Raw genomic sequence first — 27,641 nt, 5'->3', positions numbered from 1 at the left:
TTAAGTTATCCCTGCCAAAAGAAAGCTAAGGAAAATGGGGCGTATCCTAATACAAATACGTTGCCGCTTAACATGCTTTCTAATTTTTCTCTTTCCCAAATAAAAACTACTGCTTGCCTGACAGGGTTTGGAGAGGCTTATAAGCAAAAGAGAGACTTATAATGCATTTTAATACTTATTTGAATGTTCCTGGTGTTCTGCCATCCTATTTTTTGTTTGTTTTTTAAATGAAGATTTTTCGTTTGATTCACTGCCATTGTTTCCTCATAGGTATTTTATATTTATTAGTGGCTAAGCCCTTCACCTAACGACAGCAGCGTGTTAAGAAAATCAGTGTCAAAGCTTTAAAGAGGAAAAAAAAAAAAAAAAACGCCAGAGGCTTCAAAGGGGCGGGATTCCCTTATGGGGTCACCCGGAGGAGGGCGGGAACAAGATCAGCGCAAGGCTTCCGCTTTCATTAAGTCAACCATCCTCCTTAAAGGAGTACCGCGGAAGTGTCATTTTCGGTCGGCAAACACTTCCTTAGCGACGAGTCCACCGATGACACAGGGATGCCATAGTGTCGCATCACAATGGGTAGTCTGTGAGAGCTTAAAATCCAGATCAAATGACATAGGTTCTGGTAAAATATTACATTGCAATTCACCTAACCTGTCGGTTTCCTCCGCTTCTCTCAGTTTCCAAAACGCTGGACTTCCGGAGTAGACTTCTCCCCCTCTCTTCCTGCCCAGTGGTTTGGTCCGACCTTAATTCTAATGACAGGAGGGACAAACTGCGTCTGCGCAGAAAGCTGTAGGGGGGGTGGGGGGGAGGAACATGGCGCAAGCTCTGTCTGAAGAGGAGTTTCAGCGGATGCAGGTGCCGCTCACCGGGGAAAAGACCACCGGGCTAGGCGACAAGGGGGCGGGAAAGAGAGAAGTCGTGCCATGGGTCTGGGCAGGGGTTGGTTGGGATGGATCTTGAGTCTAAGGGGTTGGTCTGGGGAAGGGAAACTGAGGCTCCGAGTGCTGATACTACTGGATTCTGAGATCCTGTTGGGCTCTGAGGGGTTGGATTCTGTTAGCCTTGTGGGCGGAGGAGAGAGTCCTAGCGTGGGCGGTACCTTACTCAGACCTGGGGGGGACGAGACCTTTGGGCCCGTGCGGGGGACACCTGGGTGGGCGATGATAATGTTGGGCTTTGAGGGAAGGAGATCCTGAGAGGGCGAAACCATTTTGTCTGGAGAGGAAGGAAGCGGGCGTTGGGCTGTTTGCGTCATGGTGGGGGGAGCTCTGGAGAGGGCAATACCATTGCTGGTGGGAGGTGGACGTTTTTGTGGGAGATACCATTGTGTCAGGGGACAGGGGAAAGACCCCACATGTTGTCATTGTTCCTGGGAAATGGAGCTTCTGTGCGAGAGGGGTGTAGCGGATCCCAAGAGAGGGCAGTACCATTGGATGATGAGGCGTGATCCCATTAGGCCTGGGGTGAATGGGTAATACCATTAATCCTTTTTGGTGAGAGACCAGAGGAGGTGAAAGAGTGATCCCTTGCACCGCGTGGAGGGGACATCACTGCTCTGTAGGGAGGTACCCTAGCTGAGGACTCTGACCACTTGATTCTTTTGGGGGAGACTCTGAGGTGAGATGACAGGCCAAAGTGGGACCTTGTTGCGAGAGTTCCTAACTGGGGAAGACCATTGGGTTTAGTGAGTGGGGAGACTCTGAAAGGTAGAAACCTCTGGTAGGGTCCTGTGGAGGACAGGAGGGACTCCAAGTAAGGACAGGTCATCTGTTGGTCCTTGAATGAAGGAAACCAGTTGTTACTGTGTGAGGGACCCTGAGGGTGGAAGGGCGAGGTCATTGGACCATAAAAGGGGAAGGGCTCTGTAACTTGTGCAGGTATTCCGCGTAATCCAGTCGACCCACCCAAGGCCTTGTTTGGGGAAAAACCCTGAAGGATATAGGGCCATTCCATTAGAGGTCTCGAGGGGTATAGGGGACTCTTGAGTGAGGAAGATTGATTCCATTGGCCATGAGTGATGGGAAAACCATTGGGCTCTGATGGATAGGAACTTTTTTTTTCAGGGCCAAACCCATGGCATATGGAAGTTCCCAGGCTAGGGGTCGAATCAGAGCTACAGCTGCCAGCCTACACCTCAGCCACAGCAACGCCACATCCGAGTTGAGTCTGCGATCTACACCACAGCTCACAGCAACGCTGGATCCCGACCCACTGAGTGAGGCCAGGGATTGAATTCACATCTTCATGGATATCAGTTGGATTCGTTTTTGCTGCGCCACAATGGGAACTGCTGGATAGGGCCTCTGAAGTGGGTGCCAGCGGTGTTCCAGTTGGATCAGGACAAGGGAGACAGATCACAGAATCCGAGAGAGGACAGGGGCAAGAAGCTTCTATAGAGGTTCTGTGCTGTCTCCTTTAGTAGACCACCCCGGGATGGAGGCTGGCGCCATGGAAGAGAGGGAAAAGTCCTGGTGGAGTAAGGGATAGCGGTTCTGGAAAGAACTGACCTCAGTGCCCCGGAAGGGTAGTAAGGAGGGGTATGCTGTTTGGAATGGCCCATACATTACTTTTCCTCAATTTTTTTTTTTTTTAAGGCTGCACTTGTGGCATATGGAGGTTCCCAGGCTAGGGGTCGAATTGGAGCCACAGTTGCTGGCCTACGCCACAGCCACAGCCATGGGGGATCCAAGCCGCATCTGTGACCTACACCGAAGCTCATGGCAACGCCGGATCCTTAACCCACTGATCGAGGCCAGGGATCAAACCCGCAACCTCATGGTTCCTAGTCGGATTCATTTCCGCTGCTCCGCAACGGGAACTCCAACTTTTCCTCAATTCTTGAAAGGGGTCTGGACATATTTGGAGAGCCTTGTAGGTAGGGACCCTGGGCAGCCCCCTTTTACTCAGTGAGATTGGTCATAATCCGAGGCCCTCTTCCCTTGGGAAAGAGGGCAGAAGGCAATCCCTGGCCCCCTAGTCTGGCCAAGAGGATGGACAATGCCTCTGACAGAAGATAGAACAGTATTGGGTGTGTGATGAGGCAGCTGAGGCGAGGGGGCAGAACTTTATCCTGTGGGCCTGGAGAGCCATGGAACCCACGTGAGCATAGTGGATTGGAAGGGGAGAGATGGAGGCAGCAGGGAGATAGAGAGGTGAGGCTGGCTGTGGTTATAAACAGAACTGGAGGAGTTCCTGTTGTGGCGCAGCAGCAGTGAATCGGACTAGTATCCATGAGGATGCGGGTTCAATCCCTGGCCTCGCTCAGTGGGTTAAGGATCCGGCGTTGCTGTAAGCTGTGGTGTAGATTGCAGATGCACCTCGGATGTGGCGTTGCTGTGGCTGTGGCCTAGTCCGGCAGCTGTAGCTCCTGTTTTCAACCCCTAGCCTGGGAACTTCCCTATGCCTCAGGTGCGGCCCTAGAAAAAAATAACAATAAATCAGCAAAAGTGGAGAAGGTGGGATGGGCCGAGCAGCTGGAAGCTCATTTGGGAGGCAACAGGCACAGGTCTTAGGAGTGAATAAAAAGGCACACGGAGGGCAGCAGGGTCCATGAGGCTCAGAGGTTGGTTCCCTCCCTGTGAGGGTAGGTGACACATTCCTGCCAAGTCATTTCCCTCCCTGCTTCCCCCCGCTAAGGCTCAGCTCCTAGAACTCCGGACAAACAACTACCAGCTTTCGGATGAACTACGCAAGAATGGTGTTGGTGAGCCAAAAGGGTCTCATGAGATGGGGGCGGCTTTGGGGGACGGAGGCCAAGGGGAGGAAAAAAAACCTCAGAGGCCTGGCAGGAGGACCTTTCGGCTCCTGCCGCTGACGGAGGCTGAGACGCTCTGCTTTCCCCACACCAGAACTCATCAGTCTTCGACAGAAGGTCGCCTACCTGGATAAGGAGTTCAGCAAAGCTCAGAAGGTACCTCCCTCTGCTCATTCACCCATCCATGTTTCCTTGCAGCCATCTGTTCCATGAGCACCTCCAGCGTGCCAGACCAAACGTCGCATGCTGCCATGGGTCATTCAAAAATGTCTCTGGGAAGTCTCCTTTGCTAATAGCATCTAGGTCTGCTTAATTTATTGATTCACATTTACTCTTCTTTTGAAGATTTTCATGTTTTCCATTCTAGTTGATTTAACACTGTTCTGTCAATTTCTACCGTACAGCAAAGTGATCCAGTCATTCACACATACACATAGACATTCTTTATCTCACATTAGCCTCCATCGTGTTCCATCGCAAGCCTCTAGATATATAGTTCCCTGTGCTCTACAGCAGGATCTCCTTGCTTATCTGCTCCACATGCAATAGTTTACACCTATTAACCCCACATTTACTCTTTTTTTTTTGCTCTTTTTTGAGGGGGGGCTGCACCCGTGGCATATGGAAATTCCTAGGCTAGGGGTCCAATTGGAGCTGTAGCTGCTGGCCTACACCACAGCCACAGCAACGCGGGATCCGAGCCGTGTCTGCAACCTACACCACAGCTCACGGCAACGCCGGATCCTTAACCCACTGAGCAAGGCCAGGGATCGAACCCGGGACCTCATGGTTCCTCGTCGGATTCGCTTCCGCTGCGCCACGGCGGGAACTCCGTATGAACCCCACATTTACTCTTCATTCACTTTTCACTTTAATTACTCATTCTCATTCACGAATTGCTCACTAAACCAGCAAGTCTGTCAGTAAATCTGCCTTGAATCTGCCTCCGTTTCTCCACTCACACCCCTGTCTTGTGCTCCTGCTCCCTATCCCTGTAATGGTCCTGTTGGTAAAGTGAGACTCAACCTACCTCTCAAATCCTTTGAAGGTGAGATAGCATAGAACCTCCGATGGCCCCTCTAGGCCTTCAAGGCCCTCTTTGGTCTCTTTCTTCACTGCTCTGTCCCCATGCAGAGCGCATTGTCATACACAGGATGTGCTCCTTCCATACTTGTTAGATGAAGGAATACAGAATGCCGAAAGTCTGGCAGCCGTCGAGCTGGGCTTCTCGTTGGTAGGGTGCTGATTCCCCAACCTGGCAATGTCCTCAGCTGCCCAGCAGGGGAACAGCACTTCCCATGGGGCATTGGAAGGGATCCACCTAGGTGTGTTTGGACAGATGTAGCAACGAAGCCACAGCTTCTGAGCCTGGAGTCCCAGACTCAGGAAGAGCCTCAGGCGCTCAGAGGGAAGGATGTAAGCAGGGCGCTTCTCATTTACCCACTCACTCACTCACTCCATCCTTCCTGTGGGCTCCAACTCGCTGTGTGAGTTCTGAGGCTAAAGATGTCCCCATCCCGCAACCGCTGTTATCATTGTCGCCCCCCCCCCCCCCGACACTTGCCACAGTATCTCCCTACCCTGCATGGTAATGAGGGCGTCCATCTCTGTTTACCTTCTCTCTCTCCCCACCTCACCTTTAGGCACTGAGCAAGAGTAAGAAAGCTCAGGTAAGGGGACCCCTGGTGGGTGACTGTGTCTTAGAAGGGATATTTCTATTGGCCAGGATCTCCTTGTACTGGCCTTTCTTTCTTTCTTTGTGTGTGTGCTCCCATGTGTCTTCGTGTCTTTGTCTTCCTGTTTTGTCTCTCACTCTGCATTTCTCTCTGTGTGTTTTTCCTTCTCTCTTTCTTTCTCTTTATCCTCCTCTCTGAATCTCTGTTTCTGCCTTTCCTCTTCCTCTCGAAATCTTGTTTCCCTCTCAACTTTCTCTTTGTCTTTCTCGCATCTGTTCCTATCTCCGCCATCATTTCTCCCTTTCCTTCTTTCCCTTTATTTCTGACTCCTTGTTTCTCTCTCCCTTCTTCCTCTCTCTCTACCGGAGTCATTTCTTTCCCTCACCCCCTCTCTCTGTTCTGTTCTTTCTCTGTTGCTCTCTTTGTCATCCTACCTTTTCTTTTTTTCTTCTCTTCCCCTCCTCATCCCTCCTTCTCTGTCTAAACCCCTCTCCCCTTCTCTTTCTTCTTCCTTTCTCCTCTGTTTCTATATACTCCTCTCCTCATCCTCCTCTCCTTCCCCATCTTCCCTTCTCTCTATGCCCATGTCTCTCTCTCCCTCCTTGTATCTCTCTTTCCCCCCATATCTCCTGATTTCACCCATCTCATTCTTTGTACCCTATGTTCCCCCCACCCAATGTCATTTTCTCTCTCCCTCTGTTTCTTTGCCCTGCTTCCCCATACTTTCCACCCCCCGTTGGAGACCTAGCCCGCATCTGCCACTGCAGGAATTCGAGGGGCTGCTGAGTGAAAATGAGATGCTACAGGCAAAGCTGCACAGCCAGGAGGAGGACTTCCGTTTGCAGAACAGCACGCTTATGGCCGAGTTCAGCAAGGTGCTGATGCGCTGGATAGTTGAAGGAGGTCCATGGGATAGGGGACACCTGGGCTGAAGCGGGAAGGCAGCTGAGGGTGGTTGGACAGAGGCTGGCCCTGTGTCACTGTCCATGGTGCTGAAACAAGGCCTGGCTCTCTGTTGGGGGGTAGCAATTTGACAGATGGGGCCGCCCACTGTACTAGAATTAGAAGGCTGCAAACTATGAGGGCAGCTGGTTCCTGATCAAGTCACTCCTTTTCTTTGAGCTTTAAGTCTCCTTGTGTATTTGGGGGTGGGGGGGTGTGGTGCTGTGGAGTCCCCGGCTGTTGGGAGGGTCTTAGGTAAAATTCTTATGCTTAATATGGGATGAAAAGATGTTCAAGCTGCTTGCCTTTTCCTTCCTTTCATCTGCCATGAGCCTGGGGTTCTAGTTGTAAGTAATTTGTCCTGGATTGGATAATTCTGTCTTCTCACTGATTTTAGTGTCTTGGCTCTTTCTAAATCTACTGGGCAGTGAGAGACATTATTTTTTGTTCCCTTACCTATCTTTTGTATCTGTGGTCAATGATTTTCTAAGTTCTTAGTGTATTTTAAGGGAGAACATCTCATAAAACAAAAAAGATATCTCCAAGGCTCAACCTGAGAATGTAAGGCTCAAGACTTTACAAAGGAAAAACAAACCAAAAACACAACCTTTGTGCAGGTACAATACTAGGAGAGGCAATTTAGTAAATAGTAGTTAAGAGCCAGAAGGCCTAGATTAAACCCTTGGCTCTACCTCTTATTAACTGTAACCCTGAGCAGGTCACTCAAGCTTCCTGTTTCTTGAGTCCTAAATGTTTAACATGGAAATGGTGGTGGAGTTCTCTCACGGCACAGTGGGTTAAGAATCCAGTGTTGTCACTGCAGTGGTTTGGGTTGCTACTGTGGCATGAGTTCAATCCCTGGCTGGGGAATTTCCACATGCTGCAGGCACAGCAAAAAAAAAAGGAGGGAAAGAAATGATGGTAATGATAGGACCTGCCTGGCAGGGCTTTTGTGAGGATTGAATGGGTTAATGTGTGTAAACCACTTAGAACTGAGCTTTGCACATAGTATCAGTTCTGTAGGTATTAGCTACTGATAGTATCCTTTTACTAATTCATTTTCCCTCTAAAATATTTCTTGACTGTTAAAAAAAAGTTTTATATCCATCCTGTGGCCTAGCCCTGCCTCAGCCCTTTCCGCCTCTCACCTGCCCTATTCCCACAGCCTCCTCACTGGTCTCCTTGCTTCTAGCTTCTTCTCCCAGCCCAAGCCATAAAGGTTGTCCCAACCTGCAGGTCTTAACACATGGCTCCTTTAGACAACATGTCCCGGTGTGTCCTTACCCCCCAAAAATTCAGAACCTCTGGTGCTCATAGCAGCTGACCTCATCACCTCACTTCTTCCTGCCTCCATCTTCAATGGTATCATGGTTCTTGCCAGGTGAGACAGGGGCAGGTATTCCTCCATAAATCGAGCTTATGGTTTCTCAGCACCTGTCCTTGGCTAGGGACTGAGCCAGGTATAGAACCTCCTTCTCACTCTCCCTCCTCCTCCTGGAAGCTAGACATGCTCACAGAGAGACCTGAGTTCAAGACCTGTCTCCACCACTTACTTGCCAAGATATTTCAGCTCAATTGTTCCTTCAACAAATAGTTACTGAGCCCCCACTATGTGCTCTAGCACTGATAGGTGACCGTTCCATAGTGTCTACTTTGTGCCAGCTCCTATTTGATGTGCTTTACATTATTCACTCATTTAATTCTCACAACAAGCCAATCATTTCTATCCCTAGTCACCAGATAAGGAAAACTGAGCCCCAGAGAGATGAAGTAATTTGTGCCAAGGTCATATGACCAGTAAATGGCAGACTAGAAATTCTCATCCAGGCAGTCTGGCTTCAGAATGTGTACTTGTGGAGTTCCTGTCGTGGCACAACAGAAACGAATCTGACTAGGAGCCATGAGGTCACGGGTTCGATCCCTGGCCTTGCTCAGGGGGTTGAGGACCCGGCATTGCCGTGAGCTGTGGTGTAGGTCGCAGGCACAGGTCGGATCCTGCATTGCTGTGGCTGTGGTGTAGGCCGGCAGCTGTAGCTCTGATTAGACCCCTAGCCTAAGAACCTCCATATGCCATGGGTGCCACCCTAAAAAGACAAAAAAAAAGAGTCTATGCTTGTGAGCCTGTTACAAAATAAAATTTAATTGCGAATCGTAATTTATGATCCAAGAGTTTTTAGGGATTTAAGAAGTTAACATATTAGGTAAATTTAATTGTGATTTGTGCTAGGTAAGAAAGAAATGAACAGAGTGCTGTGCTAGAGAGTTTTGGAATTTCTGTGTTGGGGGCTGTTACTTGAAAGATGACATTTGAGCAGAGCGTGAAAGGATTCAGAAGAACTGAATGAAAGGAATAGTGTTCTGGAATTCCCATTGTGGCTCAGTGGGTTAAGACCCCAACATAGTGTCTGTGAGTATGTGAGTTCAATCCTGGCCTTGCTTAGTGGGTTAAGGATCCAGCATTGCAGCCGTGTAGGCCCCAGATATGGCTCAGATCTGGTGTTGCCAGGCTAGGGATCTGAAGTTCCCAGGCTAGGGTTGAATGGGAGCTGCAGCTGCCAGCTTACACCACAGTCACAGCAACTCGGGATCCTTAACCCACTGAGCCGGGCCAGCGGTTGATCCCGCATCCTCATGGATACTAGTCCGGTTCATTACTGCTGAGCCACAACGGGCGCTCCAACAAATATTGTTCTGATTCTTTGCTTTTCTGCTTCCTCGTTTGTCCACTCCTTAGCTCTGCAGCCAGATGGAACAGCTGGAGCGGGAGAACCAGCAACTGAAGGATGGAGCTGCTGGGTCAGGGGCTGCCCAAGCTGGGAGCCTTGTGGACGGAGAGCTGCTGAGACTGCAGGCGGAGAACACAGCCTTGCAGAAAAACGTGGCAGGTGCGTGGAGGCCCTCCTGGGGATGTGGGGACCTTGGGGGCTCCAGCAGGGTGTGGTCCTCCCAGGGGAAGGGAAAAGGCTTCAGAATCAGGCTTGGCCCTGCCATGAACCTGTCTATGACTTTGGACAAGCCATTTCACCTCTCCAAGCCAAAGCTTCGCCATCTACATATCGTGATGTCCACCACCTTGACAATTGTCGCAGAGATGAGAGGTGATATCTTTCTGAGTTTGGTTCAGTGCCTGGTAGCTAGTAAGTGTTAGAGGTTAGCAGATCAAACATCAGAAAGGAGATGTCTGTTTGGGAGTTCCCTGGTGGTCCAGTGGTCAGGACTGGGTGCTTTCATCATTGCTGGGTTCGATCCCTGGTCTGGGAACTGAGATCCCACATCAAGCCCCTGCATGCTGCGGCCAAAAAAAAAAAAAGTATCCAGAAAGGAGATGTCTGCTAAATGAAGATGGTGAGCAAAGGAGAGTTAGGAAGATTCTGAGCCTAGGTGTCAGGGGGCTCTGGAACGAAAACTGAAAGAAAGCTTGGTCAAGTGTGGGAGTGTAGTGATATGTGGCCTTTCAGAGAGCAGCCGGGGCTTGTGGGGTGGTGAGTGGTAGTTTGGTGATCCGGAGGGAGACTTTATAAAATGTGGCTGTGATTAGAGGTCCCAGGGGCATTCAGTTGTAGATGGAAGATGATGGGCATCACGTTGGAGGTCTGTGGGAAGGGCTTGGAGATGGATGGTGGTGCTTGCGGAAACTAGCTTGGGCCGATTTGATAGCAGACAGGATTTCCATGGTTGGCGAGACTGAAAAACTATCTGTGTGCCTGGGAGTTCCATTGTGGCGCAGTGGCAATGAATCCGACTAGTATCCATGAGGATTCGAGTTCGATCCCTGGCCTCGCTTGGTGGGTCGGGGATCCGGCTTTGCTGCGAGCCGTGGTGTAGGTCAGACGTGGCTCAGGTCCTGAGTTGCTGTGGCTGTGGTGTAGGCCTGCAGCTGTAGCTCCAATTCGACCCCTTGCCTGGGAACGTCCATATGCCTCAGGTGTGACCCTAAAAAAGCAAAAAAAAAAAAAAAATGTGAGAGGTTGCAGGGGGGCGGGCTGAACATTTGTTTTGCAGGCTCGTGGTCATTGGGGGCAGGGTTTCTGCTACCTAAGGAGTCGAAGGCCAGTTCTCCCTCTCTTGGAGGAATGTCAAGGGCCTTTGTAGGCGACCTCACCCATCATATGTCTCTGTTCTACCCACCAGCCCTGCAGGAGCGCTATGGGAAAGAGGCTGGGAGGTCCCCAGCTGCAAGTGAGGGGGAGGGGGACCCCCCAGGGGGCCCAGCTTCCCCTGTTCTGCCCCCCATGCCGTTGGCAGAAGTGGAGCTGAAATGGGCGATGGAGAAGGAGGAAAAGAGACTGCTCTGGGAGCAACTGCAAGGCTTGGAGGTGAATCTGGGTCTGTCGGGGCCCAGGGTGCCAGGACACAGGCAGATGCCCTGGCTGTGCCTGAGGTCCCACGGAGATGTCTGAGACATTACCCGTCTCATGGGCTGATGGGTTAGGGAGGCAGGAGGGCAGGGAAAGGCACAGACCTTAACCTCCTCCCTTGCTGACAACGACGCCCTCCGGCATCCTTCCCAGCAGACCTTGAAGCAGGCCGAAACATCCAGGCTGCAGGAAGAACTTGCTAAGGTGGGGCTGCTGCGCTTTCCCTGGACTTTGCCCCGCCCCCAGTCCCCACCTGCCATGCTTCCCCTGGCAGGGCACAAGGGGCAGAGTCCCTCCTGAAAGCCTCAGTTTTGTCATCTGTGAAATGGAGAGGCAGTTATGTCTCAGATCTGCTTTCCCTCCGAGATGGGCTAATGTGGTCCCTTCTATGTCTGGTACATAGCCGACCACATCCCATCCTTTTGTGTCCTCCCAGCTCAGCCTGTTCATGCATCTGTCCATCCATCCAAGCATGTATAGATGGCTGGCTCTTATGTTAAGAATTTAAAGGGAGTTCCCGTTATGTTAAAAATTTGAAGGGAGTTCCCGTCGTGGCTCAGTGGTTAGCGAATCCAACTAGGAACCATGAGGTTGTGGGTTCGATCCCTGCCTTTGCTCAGTGGGTTGAGGATCCGGCATTGCCGTGCGCTGTGGTGTAGGTTGCAGATGCGGCTCGGATCCTGCGTTGCTGTGGCTCTGGTGTAGGACGGTGGCTACACCTCCGACTCGACCCCTGGCCTGGGAACTCGACCCCGCGGGAGCAGCCCTAGAAAAGGCAGAAAAAAAAAAGAATTTGAAGGGGGCACAGTCTTTATGGCATTAGCTTGCTGTGGCCCCCTTTGCCTGGCAAGGCAATAAAGCTATCTTTTTCTCTTTCACTCCCCCCCACAAAAAAAGAATTTGAGGAGTTCCCATTGTGGTTAAGGATCCGAAATAGTCTCTGTGAGGATGCAGGTTCAATCCCTGGCCTTGCTCAGTGGGTTAAGGATCTGGCTTTGCCACAAGCTGAGGTGTAGGTCGAAGATGCGGCGGATCCATTATTGCCGTGGCTGTGGCCTAGGCCAGCAGCTATAGCTCCGATTGGCTCCCCAGCCTGGCAACTTCCATATGCTGCAGGTGTGGCCAAAAAAAAAGAATCTGAGACCCAGTGGTGAGGCAGCCAATCCCGATCCTGCTTTGCAGCCCTCCCAGCTTAGCCATTCTATGATGTGGCCATCCATCGATAGGGTTGGGGGCATAAATGCTTGGGCTTTGGAGCCTGAGGGAGCTGGGTAAAGGTCACATTTTTGCTGCCAACCAGCTATGCAACCAAAGTACCTAACCCTTCTGAGACTCAGTTTCCCCATTTATCAAACTGATAGTGCTCATTTCTCAGGACTATTTTGAGGATTCTACAAGATAAGTCCAGTTTCCTTTTTTTTTTTTTTTTTTTTTTTTGTCCTTTTGCCTTTTCTAGGGCCACCCCGACGGCATATGGAGGTTCCCAGGCTAGGGGTCAAATCAGAGCTGTAGCCGCCAGCCTACGCCAGAGCCACAGCAACGCAGGATCCAAGCTGAGTCTGTGACCTACACCACAGCTCAGAGCAACGATGGATCCTTAACCCACTGAGCAAAGCCAGGGATGGAACCCGCAACCTCATGGTTCCTAGTCGGATTCGTTAACCACTGCGCCACGACGGGAACTTTCAAGTCCAGTTTCCTAAAAGGACTTAGTAGGAAGTGACTGTACACGTGCAGTTTATGTTTTGTCCTTATTAATATTAATCTCACTGTTATCACGTGTTCTCCCCTCCCCCACCCTAGCTCTCCGAGAAACTCAAAAAGAAACAAGAAAGGTAAATTTTTTTTTTTCCCCCAGAGGTTGGGAAAGGGGCTTGTGGGGGGACTCTGGAGGGAGCTGACTTGTGGAACTGACCTGTGAATGCCTGTCTTTCTATGCCCAGTTTTTGCCGCCTGCAGACCGAAAAGGAGACACTATTCAATGATAGCCGGTAACTACCAGGGTTGGAGATATTGGTGGAGAACTGGGCAGTGCCCAGTGGCATTAACCAAAGTTCACAGGGGCAGAGCTGGGAGACTGGGCCTCAGGCCATGATCATTGTGCCCCCCCCCCAACCCTGCCAATCACCCCCAGGAACAAGATTGAGGAGTTACAACAGCGGAAAGAAGCTGATCTCAAAGCCCAGTTGGCCCGAACTCAAAAGCTGCAGCAGGAACTTGAGGCTGCCAATCAGGTGAGAGGCTGGGTTTTGAGATCACTGGGATGGGGACAGGTCTGGGAGTCTGGGGAGCTCTGAGGTCTGGAGAGGCTAGTTGGCAAGTCTGATATTTCCTGTGTTAGAAATATAGGCACTGGATGGGTCCTGGGCCTGCTAGGAGCTAGGGAAATGGGACCTAGAGAACCCCCAGAGCCTGAGGGGTTGGGCTAGGAATCTGCATGAATCAAAAACCTCAGGGGGTGGGGGGAGTTCCTGTTGTGGCTCAGCAGGTTATGAGCCCGACTAGTATCCAGGAGGATGCGGGTTCAATCCCCGGCCTCGCTCAGTGGGCTAAGGATCATCCGATGTTGCTGTGAGCTGTGGTGTAGGTCACAGATGTGACTTGGATCCTATGTTGCTGTGACTGTGGGGCAGGCTGGCAGCTGCAGCCCCAATTTGACCCCTAGCCTGGGAACTTCCATGTGCTGTGGGTGCGGCCCTGAAAGGAAGGAAAAAAATCTCAGGGGGGCTGAGGACTTGGAGGATCTGTGCCACAAGTTTGGCTGAATCTAAAATTCTGGGGGATTAGATGGAGTTCCCGTCGTGGCGCAATGGTTAACGAATCCGACTAGAAACCATGAGGTTGTGGGTTTGGTCCCTGGCCTTGCTCAGTGGGTTAAGGATCCGGCATTGCCGTGAGCGGTGGTGTAGGTTGCAGACGCGGCTCTGATCCAGCGTTGCTGTGGCTCTGGCGTAGGCCGGGGACTACGGATCCGATTAGACCCCTAGCCTGGGGATCTCCATATGCTGCGGGAGCGGCCCTAGAAAAGACAAAAAGACAAAAAAATAATAATTTTAAAATAAAAATAAAATTCTGGGGGATTAGAGACAGGAGTATGGAGAAATCTATGGTCATTGGACTGGGACCAAGAGTTGGAATGAGTCTGAATTCCCCGGATGTTGGGTTACTTTGAGACCTGTGGCAGCCGGGCAGATGTAAGACTTTCAAGGGTAAGACAGGCCTGGAGAGTGGGTCCATTTGAGACCCTCAGAGCTTGGGGGCTGGCTTGGGGCCTGAGATACCTAGGAAGTTGAATCATGCGGCCTGGGTGGTCCTAAGACCCCTGGAGCCTGTGAATAAAAAAGTGGCAAGTCAGAGACATCCAGAGACTGCAGCAAATGTCTAGGTGGGTCTGAGGCTCCCAAGGCTTGGGGGCTGCCTCCTGGCTTCCCCCTAGAGTGAGTGAGTTTGAGGTCCCTTGGATCGGGGGATATGGTGGCTCGTGGGTCTAAGGCCCCCTAGGAGCAGGGGACAGAAGTCTGGGTAAAGCTGAGTTTTCAGTTAGCTGGGTCCGAAGATCTCCAGAGACTGAGGACAGGTGTGGCAGGTGAAATATTGGTCTGAGGCCTCACCAAGGCAGTTGTATTAATATGCAACCTATGGGGTCTGGGGCTGTGCGTGCATGGATCTGAAATTCTTTTTTTTTTTTTTTTTTTTTTTTTTTGTCTTTTGTCTTTTCTGTTTTTTGGGCCGCGCGCATGGCATGTGGAGGTTCCCAGGCTGGGGGTCATCGAATGAAAGCTGTAGCCACCAGCCTACACCACAGCCACAGCAACGCCAGATCGGAGCCGAGTGTGCGACCTACACCACAGTTCACGCCAACGCCGGATCCTTAACCCACTGAGTGAGGCCAGGGGTTGAACCCATGTCCTCATGGATGCTAGTCGGGTTTGTTAACTGCTGAGCCATGATGGCAACTCTGGATCTAAGACTCTTGGGAACTAGGGGTATGGGGGGTTGTGTGTGTCTAAAAATCCTTGGGGGAGTTCCCATTGTGGCTCAGCGGACATGAATCTGACTAGGATCCATGAGGATGCAGATTCAATCCCTGGCCTTGTTCAGTGAGTTAAGGATCTGGTGTTGCCATGAGCTGTGGTATAGGTCGCAGACTCGACTCGGATCTGGCATTGCTGTGACTGTGGTGTAGGCCAGTAGCTACAGCTCCGATTCAACCCCTGGCCTGGGAACCTCCAAATGCTCTGGGTGCGGCCCTAAAAAGACAAAAAATTTTAAAATAAAATTTTAAAAAATCCTTGGAAATTGGGGTCAAAAGTCTGATTGAAGCTGTAGTCCCTGGAGGCTGAGTGTGTCTGAGAATCCTGGGGCCTCTGACCTGGAATCTGGATGAGTGTGAGACCTCTTATGGATGAGGGCTGAGTGAATTTGAAATCCCCAGGAGTCTAGGTGTTTTCTGAGATGCTTAGAACTGGGATATAGGGGTGTCTGAGGCCCCTGGGCGTCATGACCTAGAGCTTGGGTGAGCCTGAGATCTCCGATGGCTGGGTAGTCCAAGACCCTCAAGTGCCGGCAACATGCTGCCGGGTGGTCAAAGAGGGAGTCTGTATGGTTATATGTACCCCAGGGGAGGCTGCAGTCTGGAATGGGCTCCCCCAACCTGGTCCCCACAGAGCTTGGCGGAGCTGAGAGACCAGCGGCAGGGGGAGCGCCTGGAGCATGCGGCAGCACTGCGAGCCCTACAGGATCAGGTACATTGTACCGAACGGGCTCTCGGCGGGGGCAGCCTCAGTGGGCAATGTACACCAGGCAAGGCCCCAGGGGTCCTGCTTCCCCTGGCTGTGGTTTGTGTGTGTGTGTGTGTCCTTTCTTTCTTGGCTGTTGGTAGATCCTGCCTTCCTGTTCTGGACCTGCTCTCACTTGTTGTGGGGACGGGGCCAGGTGTCCATCCAGAGTGCAGATGCGCAGGAACAAGTGGAAGGACTTTTAGCTGAGAACAATGCCTTGAGGACGAGCCTGGCTGCGCTGGAGCAGGTATAGGACACGTGGGAGCCCACGCTGAGCCCTCCCCAATTCCCTGTCTCCCTCTGCTTCTGACCCCAGTGGGGCAGGGTCGCCTGGACCTCATGCTGTTCTCCTGCCTCTTGTTTCTGTTTCACTCTCTGCTTCTCCTTTCTGTTTTTGTTTTTTTTTTTAAGGCCGTACCCACGGCATATGGAGGTTCTCAGGCTAGGGGTCCAGTCGGAGCTGTAGCTGCCAGCCTATGCCAGAGCCACAGCAACGCAGGATCCGAGCAGTGTCTGCGACCTACACCACAGCTCACGGCAACGCCGGATGCTTCACCCACTGAACGAGGCCAGGGATCAAACCTGTGTCCTCATGGATCCTAGTCAGATTTGTTTCCGCTGTGCCAGGACGGGAGCTCCTCAGCTTCTTTCTGTTGGCTTCCACCCCTCTTCTCTCTGGCCATCCATCCCTGACTCTCTTGCATTCTAGTTTCTCTCCAGTAAAGTGCCGGAAGTGTACTGATCTCAAGTGTATACTCAGTGATTCATCTTTGTCTATCTATCTCCATGTGGCCACCCCCCAGATGAATATCTCGAGCATTTTCAGCACCCCAGAAGATCCCTTTTACCCCTTCTCAATCACTACTTCCCCAGCAGTAACCACTCCTCTGACCTTTTTTTCAACGTAGATGAATTCTGTGTGTTCCTCGACTTCATGTAAATGGAATCAGACACCCAGTCTTATGTCTGGCTTCTTTCCTGCAGCCTTATTTTTTATTTATTTATTTATTTTTTGGTCTTTTTGCCTTTTCTTGGGCTACTCCTGCAGCATATGGAGGTTCCCAGGCTAGGGATCTAATCGGAGCTGTAGCTGCCGGCCTACACCACAGCCATAGCAACTCAGGATCCGAGCCGCATCTGCGACCTACACCACAGCTCACGGCAATGCTGGATCCTTAACCCACTGAGCAAGGCCAGGGATCGAACCTGCAACCTCATGGGTCCTAGACCGATTCGTTAACCACTGCGCCACGATGGGAACTCCCCTGCAGCCTGATATCTCAGGTTTATCCATATGTGGCACTGATCGGTCCTGCTATCTCTGTGTACTGTTTCCTTCTATGAATATGCCGCATTTATCCAGTCCCCTGTTGATCTCTTTTTCTCACTGCTTTTCTCTTTGAAATCCGCCGCCCCCCTCCTCTCCCTGGCTCTTTTCACCTCTCTCCCTGGTGTCCCTGGAACTGGGAGGCTCACACCCTGTGACTGGCCCCTGGAGCCCCTTTACCTCCACTTCCCATCATCACCGCTCTCTCCAGATACAAACATCAAAGACCCAAGAACTGAATGCGCTCCGGGAACAGACTACTGGGCTGACAGCTGAGTTGCAGCAGCGACAGGCTGAGTACGAGGACCTCATGGGACAGAAAGATGACCTCAACTCCCAGCTGCAGGTGACACCTCTGGCTCCACCCCATCTTCTTTTAGTCCCCTAGTGCTGGCTCAGTGGAGTTTCCCATGAGCTGCAGTGGGAAGACCATGGAGTTAGGCGGACTTGGGTTCCAGTCTGACTCCTAAACCTCCTAGCACCTGTGTGTCCTAGACCAAGTCATTTCACTTCTCTGAGACTGAGCCTCTGCAGTTAGTTAGGGTAGCCATTCTGATTCCATAACAGAAACCAGAACAAGAGTGGCTTCTATTAAATAAGACTGTCATTCTCCCTCATGTAAGAGTCCAGGTAGGTTGTCCAGGGATGGAATGATGGCTTTCTCATTACCAGTGGCCCAGGTTCCTTCTCCATTGCTGTTCTGCCACCTTCAACTCAATGCTTTTTTTTTTTTTGCTTTTTGGGGCCGAACCTTTGGCATATGGAAGTTTCCCAGGCTAGGGATCAAATTGGAGCGACAGCTACCATCCACAGCCACAGCCACAGCCACAGCCACAGCCACGCCAGATCCGAACCGCGTCTGGGACCTACACCGCAGCTCACGGCAACGCTGGATCTTTAAACCACTGAGCGAGGCTGGGGATCGAACCTGCATCCTCATGGATCCTAGTTGGGTTTGTTATCACTGAGCCACAACAGGAACTCCCAGCACAAGATTTCTATCTTGGCATCCAAGATGCTTGCTCAAGCTCCCTGCCACCGTGTTTGTATTCTGTCTGGAAGGAAGGGGGAGGAGGGGAAGGGCCCAGCGTGCCCCTTTCCTTTACGACCATCACCTAAATTACACTCACCACGTCTGCTTACAGAAATGAATCCCGCAGCCACACCTAACGGCAAAAGAGGCGGGGAAATGTCAGCTAGCAGACCATGTGCCCACTCATGAAGTCTCTTGCTGGAGAAAGAGGGGGGAATGAATACCAGGGCGCAGCTAGTTGTCTCTGCCATATTTCTCATCTAGAAATGGAGAGAACATCACCCACGTTGCCAGGGTCCAGGGAGATGCCCGACCAGAATGTCCTGGGTTACCAGCTGCCTCCTGGGGGATCTTTTTTTTTTTTTTTTTTTTGTCTTTTTGGTATTTCTTGGGCCGCTCCCGCGGCATATGGAGGTTCCCAGGCTAGGGGTCGAATCGGAGCTGCAGCCACCGGCCTACGCCAGAGCCACAGCAACGCGGGATCCGAGCCGCGTCTGCAACCTACACCACAGCTCACGGCAACGCCGGATCGTTAACCCACTGAGCAAGGGCAGGGACCGAACCTGCAACCTCATGGTTCCTAGTCGGATTCGTTAACCACTGCGCCACGACGGGAACTCTGCGCCACGACGGGAACTTCTGGGGGCTCTTTATCAAACCTTTGTCCCCACGCTAGGAGTCATTGCGGGCCAACAGTCGGCTGCTGGAACAACTTCAAGAAATCGGTCAGGAGAAGGAGCAGTTGACCCAGGAACTGCAGGAGGCTCGGAAGGTGGGCAGCACCGGGCGGGGAGGCCCAGTGCGTGCAGGGGGCGGGGCAGGTGATGTGGGCAAACCCACGGGAATGGGAGGAGACAGGAGGTGACCAGTTCCACAAGGATGAGGGAGGGAGGGAGCCTTTGCAGCGGGGATGGGGACGAGGTGGACCTTGGCTTGTTGGCCTGGGCCTTGTTTGGCACTGGCTGGAGGTGGGGAGGTTGCCTGACATCCTGCTGCCCCCTGGTCCTGACGCCAGAGTGCTGAGAAGCGGAAGGCCATGCTGGATGAGCTGGCCATGGAGACGCTGCAGGAGAAGTCCCAGCACAAGGAGGAACTGGGAGCAGTCCGGCTCCGGCATGAGAAGGAGGTGCTGGGGGTGCGTGCCCGCTACGAGCGTGAGCTCCGAGAGCTGCACGAAGATAAGAAGCGGCAGGAGGAGGAGCTTCGTGGGCAGATCCGCGAGGAGAAGGTGGGTGGGTAGATGATACCCTTCTGCCTCTAAAACCTAGGGAGCTGGAGTTCCCGTCGTGGTGCAGTGGTTAACGAATCTGACTAGGAACCATGAGGTTGCAGGTTCGATCCCTGGCCTTGCTCAGTGGGTTAACGATCCGGCATTGCCATGAGCTGTGGGGTAGGTCACAGACGTGGTTCGGATCCCGCGTTGCTGTGGCTCTGGCGTAGGCCGGTGGCTACAGCTCTGATTCGACCCCTCGCTTGGGAACCTCCATATGCCGTGGGAGCGGCCCCAGAAAAGGCGAAAAGACAAAAAAATAAAATAAAATAAAGCCTGGGGAGCACTGCTCTGCTGACGGACCTGGGGATGGCGAGGATCCGGGGTCTGCTCTGCCGCCTGGCCCACCACGGGCTGCCCTCTCACAGGCCCGAACGCGGGAGCTGGAGAATCTCCAGCAGACAGTGGAAGAACTTCAAGCTCAGGTTCACTCTATGGATGGAGCCAAGGGCTGGTTTGAACGGCGCTTGAAGGAGGCCGAGGTGCGTTGGTAGCTGGTGAGGCACAGAGGCGGATTGAGGGTGGGGTGTACCAGGTTGTGCTCAGGCCTGGGGAACCTTCTGAGATGCTCTGGTCTTGGGCATCCCCCCATGGCCCCTGGCTCAACAGCAGCCCCTTGGAGGGGATCAGGGCATGGCCATCAGTAGGGCACAATATCTGCTGGGCAGATTTGAAAAGACACTTGGAGTTCCCGTTGTGACTCAGCGGAAATGAATCTGACTAGCATCCATGTGGATTCAGGTTCAATCCCTGGCCTTGCTCAGTGAGTGGGTGAAGGATCCGGCGTTGCCTTGAACCATGGTGTAGGTCACAGACGCGGCTCGGATCCCACGTGGCTGTGGCATGGGCTGGCAGCTACAGCTCTGATTCGACCCCTAGCCTGGGAACTTCCATATGCTGCGGGTGTGGCCCTAAAAAAGGAAAGATAAATACCTAAAATGAAATGTAAACGTTGGTCTTCCATGTGAATGGCACAGCCCTAGGCGTGACGCTTCCACGTACACAGTGTTCCCCGCAGGAGTGTCTTCTCTGCATACCCAGGGGCCCCCTTGCCCTCCCTCAACACCCCTCACTGGGCATGACGTCCCCTGGCGGGGGGGTGTGATGTCCTCTGCGGGCCCGTGGCCAGACCTGGGACTTGTCTTGTAGGAATCTCTGCAGCAGCAGCAGCAGGAACAAGAGGAAGCCCTCAAGCAGTGTCGGGAGCAGCATGCCAGCGAGCTGAAGGTGCCTATTGCATGATGGCTTTCCTCTCGGGTGGGAGGACTGAGGTTTCCCGAGCCGCAGGGCCTGAGCTGCCCTCCGCTTTGCAGAGCAAGGAGGAGGAGCTGCAGGGTGTGCGGGATCAGCTCCAGCAGGCTCAGGAGGAGCGGGACTGCCACCTGAAGACCATCAACAGCCTGAAGCAGGTCACTGGTCCCACCTGGTCCCTCGCCACACCCCAGGCCTCCGCATGCAGTAACGGGACAGGGTGGGAGCACCCTGCAGGCAGCTGTGCTGGCACCCACCAGCCCTGCTTTTCCATCTCACAGGAGGTGAAGGACACGGTAGATGGGCAGCGAATCCTGGAGAAGAAGGGCAGTGCTGCGGTACGATGGAGAGTTGTCCAAGCACGGCCTCCTCCTGCCCTGTGGCTCCCCCCTGGGCCTCAGCCCCCATCTCTTCGCTGTTCCCCACAGCTCAAGGACCTCAAACGGCAGCTGCACCTGGAGCGGAAGCGGGCAGATAAGCTGCAGGAGCGGCTACAGGACATCCTCACCAATAGCAAGAGCCGCTCAGGTGAGGGGCCTGGATGTCAGGCAGGAAGATACTGGGCCTGCGGGCTGGGGCTGCTTCTTGTACTCTGCAGGGTGCTCCTGTGTCTTCTGTCCCGCTTGAGCTCGGTCGGTCTTTCACCCTCTCTCTGCATGATCTCGCCGTGTGTGTCTCTCTTTTTCTCCTTTTTTGCTAGGTCCCTTCTCTGTTTCTGTCTCTTTCTGCCTCATGTTATCTCTGTATCTACCTTTCTTTCCTGGCTCTCTCACTCCAGTTCTCCCCTTTTCTCCTCCTGCCTTTTTTTCCTCTCTGTTCCTTTTATTTCTGTCTCTCTTCTCTCTCTCTCTCTTTTGTCTGTCTGGGCCCCCCACTGCCTCTCATGCACTCCCACGCCTCACCCACCATCTCTGAATCTCTCTTCTCCCTCCTCTCATTCTGTAAATACAACTGAGCCTTCACACTCACATCCAGGGTCTCCGATAGGAAGCCCCCCTGAGTCTCGGTCCTCCAGGAGCTCCCAGTTGATCTCAGGAGACAGACTTAGGCAGCAGCAATGCCATGTGATCATTATGGTAGCTAAAAATCCATTTTATTTCTACCACTTAAGGTAGAACAAGCAACAGAAAAATTCAACTTGCCTCCAACTTTTTTTTTTTTTACTTTTAGGGCCATACCCATAGCATATGAATGTTCCCAGGCTAGGGGTCGAATCAGAGCTGCAACTGTCAGCTTACACCACAGCCATACCAGATCCGAGCTGCGTCTGCGACCTATACCACAGCGCACAGCAACACCAGATCCTTTAACCCACCGAGCGAGGCCAGGGATTGAACCCATGTCCTCATGGATGCTAGTTGGATTTGTTACTGCTGAGCCATAACGGGAACTCCACTGACTTTTAAAGAAAGTAACAACAGGAGGCACAGTATGTTAAGAACCCAACTACAGGAGTTCCCTGGTGGCCTAGCAGTTAAGGATTCAGCAATGTCACTGCTGTGGCATGGGTTTGATCCCTGGCCCGGGAACTTCCGCATGCCATAGGCACAGTCAAAAACAAAAACAACCCTTGGTGTTCCCGCTGTGGTGCATTGGGTTAAGAAACTGCAGCGGCTCGGGTCGCTGCAGAGGCACGGGTTCAATCCCTGGCCCAGCGCAGTGGGTTAAAGGATCTGGCATTGCCACAGCTGAGGTGTAGGTTGCAGCTGTGGCCCAGATTCAGTCCCTGGCCTGAGAACTTCCATATGCTGTGAAAAAAAAAAAAAAGACAGAAAGAAAAAAATAGCTTATAAATAGATAAGATTCGGTGATGGCTCTGGAGCATCTCCTGTATTGCAAGCTCAGAGAAAACATGCTCCCTGTCCCTCCACAGCCATCCTGCTCTTGCCAGAGATCCTTGGCTTGCAGTGTCAGCTCCCGTCCCTGACACCCAGAAGCAGCTGCAAGAGCAGCGACCCAAGCTTAGTGGCTGTGTTTTAAGTGACATGGCAAAAACGGGTGTGTCTCCCCAAATCACTGTCTCTCCAAGGTACTCAGCCTCCTGAGGTTCTCTCTCTTTATAAAGGAGGACTTTTATTTCTGTTCTATTACAGAGTAGTGTACAAATCAGCACACAGGTTCAAATTGTGGGCCATACAGTCTGTTTGTCCATTAGATGAAATTCAGAGTTCCGTGCATGGCTCCGAGTCGGTTATTGTTTTTTCTCTCTCTGTCTCTGCTCTGACTCGTGCCCTTAGTCAGGGTCTCTGTTTGCTTCTATCATCCGCTCTGGCTTGCTGTCTCTCTGGGGTCTTCTCTCGCACGTGGGGGTGCCCCGTGCCCTTTCTACCTGTCTGTACCCTGAGTCTGAGCGCATACACCACTTAATGCCCGTGGGTCTCCACATCACCATCTCTCTCCCCATCTCCACCTTTGTTTCACTTCTGGTGTGTTTGCCTGGAGAGGCGGCTCCTTTTTTCTGTCTCGGCCTTTCCCACCCCTACACTCTGCTTCCGCCGTTCCCCAGTGCCCGAGTATCTCTTTGCCTCTCTCCATCTCTGTCAAATCTATTTCTGCCTCTTCCTGCCAGTGGCTGCCCTGGGACCCTGGGGGATTGGGGCTCAGGTTTCTCTTCCCTCTCTGCCCAGGGCTCGAGGAGCTGGTGCTCTCAGAGATGAACTCACCAAGCCGGACCCAGACCGGGGACAGCAGTAGCGTCTCTTCCTTCAGCTACCGCGAGATCTTGCGGGAAAAGGAGAGCTCAACTGTTCCAGCCAGAGTAAGGGGCAGGGAAGAGCCTACGGCCCCAGCTTCTCCCCCAATCCTGGGCCCTCCTTTTTGCCTCCCCTGCAGCCATCTCGTCCTCTGGGCCCCGCACACGCATTTTCTTTTTTTTTTTTTTTTAATAATTTTTTTTATTTTCCCACTGTACAGCAAGGGGGTCAGGTTATCCTTACATGTATACATTACAATTACATTTTTCCCCCACCCTTTGTTCTGTTGCAACATGAGTATCTAGACAAAGTTCTCAATGCTATTCGGCAGGATCTCCTTGTAAATCTATTCTAGGTTGTGTCTGATAAGCCCAAGCTCCCGATCCCTCCCACTCCCTCCCCCTCCCATCAGGCAGCCACAAGTCTTCTCTCCAAGTCCATGATTTTCTTTTCTGAGGAGATGTTCATTTGTGCTGGATATTAGATTCCAGTTATAAGTGATATCATATGGTATTTGTCTTTGTCTTTCTGGCTCATTTCACTCATTATGAGATTCTCTCGTTCCATCCATGTTGCTGCAAATGGCATTATGTCATTCTTTTTTATGGCTGAGTAGTATTCCATTGTGTATATATACCACCTCTTCCGAATCCAATCATCTGTCGATGGACATTTGGGTTGTTTCCATGTCCTGGCTATTGTGAATAGTGCTGCAATGAACATGCGGGTGCATGTGTCTCTTTTAAGTAGAGCTTTGTCTGGATAGATGCCCAAGAGTGGGATTGGCACACGCATTTTCTTGTCCGCTTCTCCTCAAGCTGCCCAACTTAGCTTCAGATTGCTAAGTACAGGATGGACAAATTATTCTCTCTGGCCCTTATTGCTTAATGTCCTTTCTTGCCAGTTTTATGAAAACTAGCATTCAATTTCTGAGCACATTCGTTTGCCTCTGGTTGCTTTATGTCCCTTACATGTCTCTCGAATCTAGTGTGTGGTCCCTTTTTTTCCATGACATCAACCTGTAGAAGAGACCAGCCCAGCTGACCTGCAGGCAGTCTCCCACCTTTGGGGTTTTCCTGCTGGCTTCCTAGTGGTATCATTTAGCCTGTTCCCCTCTCCCCCTAGTTTTCCTGTCAGCTGGAGGTTAGAGCTCATTTGCCCTCAGCTCTCCCTTCCTGGTCTCAGTAAGGCTAGGATGTGGTGGTTCTTGTCTCCCGCTTTGGGCACAGGGGCACCCAGAGTCTCTGGGGGTGCCGAGACTTGTCTGCAGCCCCAGTTGTGCAGCCCACCCCCAGCTTGGTTCTTCTCAGCCCCTGATCCTGTCTGGGGCATCGGCGCTGAACCTGGCCTGGCCTCTCCCCCCCCACCCCCGCCCCCACTGCTTCCCTGCAGTCCTTATCCAGCAGCCCTCAGGCCCAGCCCCCGCGGCCCGCAGAGCTGTCAGATGAGGAAGTGGCTGAGCTCTTTCAGCGCCTGGCAGAGACGCAGCAGGAGAAATGGATGCTGGAGGAGAAGGTGCGGTCTGCCTGCTTGTCCCCCCCACCCTGCTCGGGCGGCCCTCAGCTTCCTGGCTGGGTGGCAGGAGTCGGTGGGGACGGGGGGCCCTCCTCAGGTGTGAACATGCGCAGTTGAGGGTCTGAGGTGGGCCCGGCCACCCTGCAGGTCAAGCACCTGGAGGTGAGCAGCGCATCCATGGCCGAGGACCTGTGCCGGAAGAGCGCCATCATCGAGACCTATGTCATGGACAGCCGGATCGGTCAGTGCCCCGTCCCCAGCCCTCAGCCCGGGTCCAGCCCCTCCCCTGCCCCTTCCTTCCCCGCCATCCAGAGCTGCGGCTTCTCCCCTCTCCTCGAGGAGCTCGACAGAGTTCCCGATGAGACCGCGGGCCGTGGAGGGAGAACCGGGTAGGCCCGGACCTGGGTGTCCTCCTCCTGTTCCGCCTCTTATCTCAGCTCCTCCCCGCCCCGTCTGGGTCTCTGGCTCCTCTCCCCTTTCCTTTCCTTTCTTGAGTGGGTCTCTCTGTCCTTCTCGTTCTCCTTTCTCCTCCCCGTGTCCCTTCTGCTGCTCTCTCTCTCTCCCTTCTCTTCTTTCTGCCCCATCCCCCCTTCATCTTGTCTCCCCATTCCTACTGCCCGTCCAGATGATGCCATCTCCAGAAATTTCCTGTGTGTCCCTTTTAGGGGCCTTCTCTCCTCCTCTCTCCTCCTGCCGCCGCCCCATCCCCTGTCTTGCTTTTTTGTTCCTTTCTTTTTTCTTTTTTTCTTTTTTTTTTTTGTCTTTTTGCCTTTTCTAGGGCTGCTTCCTGCAGCATATGGAGATTCCCAGGCGAGGGGTTGAATCGGAGCTGTAGCCACCAGTCTACGCCACAGCCACAGCAACGCGGGATCCAAGCCGCGTCTGCGACCTACACCACAGCTCACGGTGACACTGGCTCCTTAACCCACTGAGCAAGGCTAGGGATCAAACCCGCCACCTCATGGTTCCTAGTCGGATTCGTTAACCAGTGCGCCACGACGGGAACTCCTTTTGTTCCTTTCTTTCAAAGCTTCTCTCCCTCTTTTTTCCGTATTTAATCAGAATGATCCCCTTCGACACGTGCTGAGAATTGACTGCGTGTTCTGTGCAGGTTTGCATGCAGTCATGGCCGCTCTTCCAGCCCCATTTCTAGCTCTTAGAGGTCTGCCATGGCAAAGCCTTTGCTCCCCTCCATTAAATGGTTTCTCCCCCTACCTCCCCCTACTTTTCTCCCCCACTCTCTGTTTCCCTCTTTTCTGCCCTGTCTCGGTCCACCTCTCCTCTGGCTCGGCCGAGGGGGTGGTTCTCAGCCTGGGCCCTTGCAGATGTGTCTGTGGCAGCAGGCCACACCGACCGCAGCGGGCTGGGCAGTGTCCTGAGAGACCTCGTGAAGCCCGGCGACGAGAACCTTCGGGAGATGAACAAGAAGCTACAGAACATGCTGGAGGAGCAGCTCACCAAGAATATGCATTTGCACAAGGCAAGTGTGGCGTGCCAGCCTACCCCTCTGTCTGTCCAGCCACACGGCCCCCCGGGTCATCTGCCAGTTCCCCCTCTAGCCAGCCCCTTCCCTGAGCACTCCTGCCGCTCATCTTCCCCTCCTCCATCTGCTTCCTAGCAGTTTAGTCTTGCACGCTTCCCTCCATCCTCGCGTCCACCCACTCACGCATTCATTCACACACTCACCCACTCTCCCGTCAGCCCCTCCTACTATCACCCATCTGCCCCGCTACTCATCTCATCATCTGCCCGTGTCTCTGCGCCCCATTTCCTGATGTATCGCGTTCTCTCTCTCACCTACTCCTCAGTCACTCCTTGTCTTTGCTTTCACCCACCCGGCCAGCGACCTGCCTGCCTACCTGTTGTCCTCCATGTGTCCTCTGAGCCGTTCCTTGGTCCACCTATTTGCCTACCATGGACCCCCCTCCCCCACCCCGTCCCCCATGCAGCCACACACATGTCCACTCACCCATCCTGCCACCCAAGCGTTTCCCTATCTCCAGGGGAGTCAGAAAGGATGCAGATCCAGCCCCTGCCTCTGAGAAGCAAGCTCACCCTTTAGTAAATGATAAGATGGCGAGGGGAGGGGGTCATACCCGCCAGCCTCGCTGCGCACAGCAGACGAGCTACTCCCGTGTCCAATGGTTCCAGACATTCCTCACCCTGACAGCCACACCACACACCTTTTGCGAGCCCAGCCCATGGCCGGGAGCTCTGGGAGCTTCTCCAAAAACCTTCCTGTCCCAGGCTAGACATAGCTGGGCCCTGCGGGAGTGAGAAGGATGGCCCCCCAGGCTTGGCGAGGGATCGTCACTTGCCGTCTTCTCTGATCCCTGATGGCTCGTTTGTTCCTTAGGACATGGAAGTGCTGTCCCAGGAAATTGTGCGGCTCAGCAAGGAGTGCGTCGGGTCCCCCGACCCAGACCTAGAACCAGGAGAAGCCAGCTAAAGACCTGCAGGCTGCACCCACTCTCCCCCCTCCCCACCCCTCAGGACACTATTCCCTTGGGCTGTGGTGGGGACATGGGGGCCGGCACCAAAATCGAATAGGTTGGGAGACTGGACATTAAAGGGGGTGAAGGCCTGATGGCTGGTGTTAGTGACCCGTCTTCGGGCTGAGGCCCCTGGGGAGTGGGGAATCCTGAGGGGCGGGGTGGGGGCTTCTCCTCCTTCTTGGCCCTGGCTCCCAGGGGCCTTTGCCTTCCTCTCTGCATGAGCTCTCCCTCCCAGAGACCAAGTCTTTTTTATTTTATTTTATTTTATTTTTTAATTTATGTCTGGAAGCCTGGCTGCTTTGCATCGGGGATCGGGGATGTCGGGTGGGGCACGGTCCATGTTCAGCGTTCTAACAACACGTGTGTGTGTGTGCGTGCGTGTGTGTGTAAAGGCTGTGCAGCCAAAATACCATCTGGCCAGACAGGCCCACCCACTGACTGTCTGCTCTGATTCTTTCCAACCGTGAGGAGCGTTCCGGGGGTGGGGAGGTTACGCCATGGGAACCAGGAGGGCGGTCTCTGGCGGCATCTGTCCTCTCCTTG

At 53.0% G+C, this 27,641-nt stretch overlaps 1 protein-coding gene across 5 annotated transcripts; it reads left to right on the top strand.

The window, feature by feature from the left end:
• GRIPAP1 (GRIP1 associated protein 1) lies at nt 786–27,536 on the top strand. Of its 5 annotated transcripts, none has more exons than XM_021080663.1 (26): nt 786–858; nt 3,640–3,706; nt 3,852–3,913; nt 5,401–5,427; nt 6,201–6,308; nt 9,110–9,260; nt 10,507–10,691; nt 10,890–10,937; nt 12,537–12,568; nt 12,677–12,724; nt 12,868–12,967; nt 15,401–15,478; nt 15,669–15,761; nt 17,053–17,187; nt 18,551–18,646; nt 18,890–19,102; nt 19,513–19,626; nt 20,294–20,371; nt 20,458–20,553; nt 20,677–20,733; nt 20,824–20,923; nt 23,023–23,153; nt 24,481–24,603; nt 24,751–24,844; nt 25,929–26,083; nt 26,960–27,536. In XM_021080663.1, exons 1-26 carry the CDS (start codon nt 817–819, stop codon nt 27,050–27,052), a joined length of 2,526 nt encoding a protein of 841 aa, XP_020936322.1. In that variant the 5' UTR covers nt 786–816; the 3' UTR covers nt 27,053–27,536. The 5 variants fall into 5 exon arrangements, with proteins under 5 accessions (XP_020936322.1, XP_020936323.1, XP_020936324.1 ...); XM_021080664.1 differs by having other exon boundaries at nt 789–858; nt 10,621–10,691; XM_021080665.1 differs by lacking the exon at nt 19,513–19,626 and having other exon boundaries at nt 789–858.

This window comes from Sus scrofa, chromosome X, assembly GCF_000003025.6.
Source record: "Sus scrofa isolate TJ Tabasco breed Duroc chromosome X, Sscrofa11.1, whole genome shotgun sequence".
Taxonomy (NCBI): domain Eukaryota; kingdom Metazoa; phylum Chordata; class Mammalia; order Artiodactyla; family Suidae; genus Sus; species Sus scrofa.
The sequence above is the reverse complement of the archived record's forward strand: the minus strand, read 5'-3'. Positions and strand labels throughout refer to the sequence as shown.